The 4,153-nt window shown below is 37.0% G+C and overlaps 1 protein-coding gene across 1 annotated transcript in view; it reads right to left on the bottom strand.

The window, feature by feature from the left end:
- Nucleotides 1-4,153, bottom strand: part of LOC106880231 (polycystic kidney disease protein 1-like 1) — a 246,725-nt gene that overhangs the window by 116,810 nt on the left and 125,762 nt on the right. Inside the window, exon 11 of the mRNA XM_052970309.1 lies at nucleotides 2,740-2,825. Within this exon, the coding sequence (XP_052826269.1) occupies nucleotides 2,740-2,825 (86 nt within the window). The remainder of the gene's footprint in view (nucleotides 1-2,739; nucleotides 2,826-4,153) is intronic.

Consider the following 4,153-nt stretch of genomic DNA (forward strand, 5'->3'; position numbering starts at 1 on the left):
ATATATATATATATGTATGTATGTATGTATGTATGTATGTATGTATGTATGTATGTATGTATGTATGTATTTGGTTAATGGTGGAGTAATGGAGGACAGTACTGACAGGGTATAATGAGAAACAGACAAGAGAAAGGGAAGTGGATAGACATGGAATTATTGTAAGTGGTGGTGATAGATGTCAGTAAAGAGTGACTTATTGCAGAGTGAGTGATGACTGGCAATACAGGAGGGTGATGGGGAAGTGTATATATATTTGGTTAAACAAATACATAACAAACACTGTGAAAGTGACCATGCTTTACCAGTAAGCTACCTGGTATAAACCATTCGTTTTATTATCTAATATCTAATAATAATATATATTTACATATGTGTGTGTGTGTGTGTGTGTGTGTGTGTGTGTGTGTGTGTGTGTGTGTGTGTGTGTGTGCACACGTGCACGTGAACAGGCATGTACATATGCAGATTCTTCCCCTTACACAATAAAACATTTACACTGTTTATAAAACTAAGAACACTTAATTCTGTATTTATGGCCTGATAACCGAACTTAGTTTATATACAGGACAGTAGACAATACAGGCTGTGTCCTTCAAAGTTAGATTAGACAGTGAAAATGTGTGTTTGCATACAAGAAGATGTGTTGATGTGTGTGTTAAAAAGCACAAAGCAAGTGTTTGTAGACAATAGGTAATTGCCTGAGTTTGGAGACGTTTCAGGGAGGGGGGGTATTTCTTGAAGGAAATTATATGGTCATGTGACAGGCAGATGTCAACTGTTTCTTGAACCCCTTCTCAGTACTGGACAAGTTGCAATGTTCCCCTAAGTCATTTTGGAGTTATTAGTGCTAACTGGGCCATAGGTATAAATCTAAGAACACTTCAGTTTGGAAACCAGCTTGTATCTTCATTAGACAATATACTGAGATGACAAGAGTTTATCAGTATTAAATGGTTTAGAAACTGACCTAAAACAATCTTATCTTAATATTAAAAACACATAAGTGTTAGTCTAAGAAGCTAATTGCTAGACATTGAGAAAGTAACTATTAAGTACAGCAAAGTTTGATGTAATATTAAACTGTTTAGATTTGTTTGAGACTTTCCAATATCTATATTATAAAATCCAGTTGAACCAACATAACAAACTTAGAAATGGTCTAAAATGATGACATCTGGTTTTAAAAGATGGTTTAGTTGATGGTCTATTGCTGATGGTTATCTATGTGAACATTTACTGAATTAGACAGTCTAACTGTTGACCTGGAGTTACCTTGGTAAAAAGAATTCTGTGGCATGAACTTAGATATTTTGGTATGTAAACTAACATTTATTCCTCTCCGTATCTCACCTCCTCTCTTCCACTCTACTTGTGTAATGAAGGATGACATTAGATTTGCCTCTACTGACATCCACCACCATTTGTCTCATGCAAAACCTTTCTCTTTCCCATTTTATAATAAGGATTTGCATGGAGTCTGTTCATATTAATATACTTCCTCCATCAACCTCCTGTATTGCCAGTCATCACTCATTCTACCATAAGTCACTCTTTATTGGCATCCATTATCACATCTCTTACAATAATCCATTGCCATGCCTATCCACTCCCCCCTCTCTCTCTCATTATACCCTACCATTACCCCACCATTTCCATTTTACCTTCTTCTTCTTCTTACAACCTCTTACCAAAATCATCCTCTTTCTCCTGCCATTACACCTCTAGCTTCTTTTTCTTTTTTCATTTGACTTCATTTCCTGCTTTCATCCTCTTCTCTGTTTAACTTTCGATTATACCTCAAAACAGAATGACCATAGAGGAGTGAGGACTATTTAGTTTTGCAGGGTACACGGTAACCTCACTGATGCTGGTCCTACAATGAAAGGGACCCAGTACACTTTGCAAACAAGCAGAGAAAGTGCTCCATGTTATGATGGCACTTGATAAAGGCATCATCTTAAAATGGTACATAAAAATCTGGAGACTGTAAAGCTCTGTTTACCATACCACACATTCAATATTCAAACATGTATCTTTTATTGGTTTCATCATCTGCATAGCTGGTGAGAGGTACTGTATGGCTGAGGGCATGTTTAAGAGCGCCACTACAAACAGAACTGGTCCCAGTACAGTCCCTTGAGGGACTCACTGAGAATAGATGTCTCCCCAAAGAGAGCACCACTGGCTGCAACTGGCTTTTAAAAAGTCATGCAGTCACTCTCCCTATTCTCCAGTGCTACCAGTGATACCATTTGTGGCCAATCATCTCACGATCAACTTTGTCAAAGGCCTTGAGATTCATTTTATGGTTGTAACGAAACAAAATGAAAACATGTTCTACTAAATAGAATAGAAAAAAGTAAATGAAATAAGAAGAATAAGGAAAGCGAAATTAAATTAATTAAGAAATGGATTTTGTTTTCTTTCAAAATGATAAGATTTGAGAAATCATGGAGGCCTAAAAATCTGGTTAAATAAGTTGATTCATCAACTTCTAAGAAGAAATGTTCATTTTTCCTCCCAGATTGAGATTAAATGCAAACATTCATATTTCTTGGCTGTGGCTTGAGTGGACATCATTAATTAGGATGGGTGGGCAACCATAAAATCACTTCACCCTAAATTACTTGAAAAAGTTTCAAGTTTTTAGACATTTAACTCTACATCTGGATTCAAATTACTTGTAAAATCACAAATGGTTGAAACGACAACATTTAAGGCTTTTTAAAGTCTCACCTGAAAGGAACGTTTTGCTTGACTGTTTCAGTAATACCATCACTGTACTTTATCACAGCATCTTCAGAACCTGTACGTTTCAGCCCCTGAAAGAATTAAGAACATCCAGTGGATTTTAAAAAATTTTGATTTCTAATATAGGCACAGGAGACAAGAAGAGATGAAGAAAAAGTGAAAGAGAGTAAAAAAAGAAAAGAGAGATCTTAGAGAATCTTGTTCAACTTTTACAAACTTTGGAAAAAACAAAGATATCGTAGAAGAGAAACATGATCAACTTGAAGACTAATAATTGAAACAGAGTTTTTTTTTTTTATTTTTGTTTTTTCTTTGTGTGAACCTCTGACAATTTCTGGTTCCAAGAGAAGAGAGACGACTACTTTACCATACACTGACAGCAGGCTCTTCAACCAAAAGATTCCAGACTGAAAACATGTGAGTCTTGTATTGCCAATGCAATTTCAGAATTTGAAGACTTTGATTTCTCTAGCAGGAAAGATACCAAAGTCTTGTATCAGGCAGCACCATAAAAAAAAGAATACTTAGCAGCAGCAATCATGGTCAAGGATCAGATCTTACAAACCATTAGCAGTCTCATACCTTGGCAGCACTTTCTCAACAACTGTCATCATTAACAATGACATCAACAACAGATCTGCCAACACCAGTATTGCCTTCGGTGGACTTTGCCAATATCTGAGCATGGAAGTTATTTGAAACTTCAAACAAAATTCAAAGTCTATAAAATCATTGTTCTACCACAGCTTTGCTGCTGCTTTGCCAATGAGACAGAGAGGTTATTTACAAGAAGTATCGTGAGATTCCAACTGCCAGCACCAAATGCTGCATTGGCAGGACAAGATCACAGACAGTGAGGTCCTTAATTACATACTGTTGCCCAACATCTACACTCTATTTAGTGGAGCCCAGCGGCAGTGATACAGTTTCATTGTGGCAACAGTTGACATGGCATTTGCAAATCCTCTTTGCCCCATTGAGTTGGTAGGGGAGAAAGTTTAGAAGCTGAACAGTGGAAATGCGTTGAGTATATTCGTAAACCCTCCCCAAAATTACTTCAGCATTAAACCAATCATGGGACAGCTTTCTTGTTGACATATCTCCCTAGCATAGCTTCATAAGAAGTCTGATTAGGCAAGTAGTCAAGGAGCTGAGCAGAAGAAAGAGGTGAGAAAGTCCAAAGCAGCTGACACATCCTTCTTTTAAGAATTATATTTTGCATGTATGTGTGTGTGTGTGTGTGTGTGTGTGTCACGACTCTTTACTCATAAGCAAGCAACACAGTGAAACACATAAACACAACTCAACTACACATAAGCACTCAACATGTAAAGCAACACCAACACTCACAGAGAGAGAGAAAGAGAGAGAGAGAGAGAGAGGAAGGGAGAGAGAGAGA

This window comes from Octopus bimaculoides, chromosome 9 (assembly GCF_001194135.2).
Source record: "Octopus bimaculoides isolate UCB-OBI-ISO-001 chromosome 9, ASM119413v2, whole genome shotgun sequence".
NCBI classification, from domain to species: Eukaryota; Metazoa; Mollusca; class Cephalopoda; order Octopoda; family Octopodidae; genus Octopus; species Octopus bimaculoides.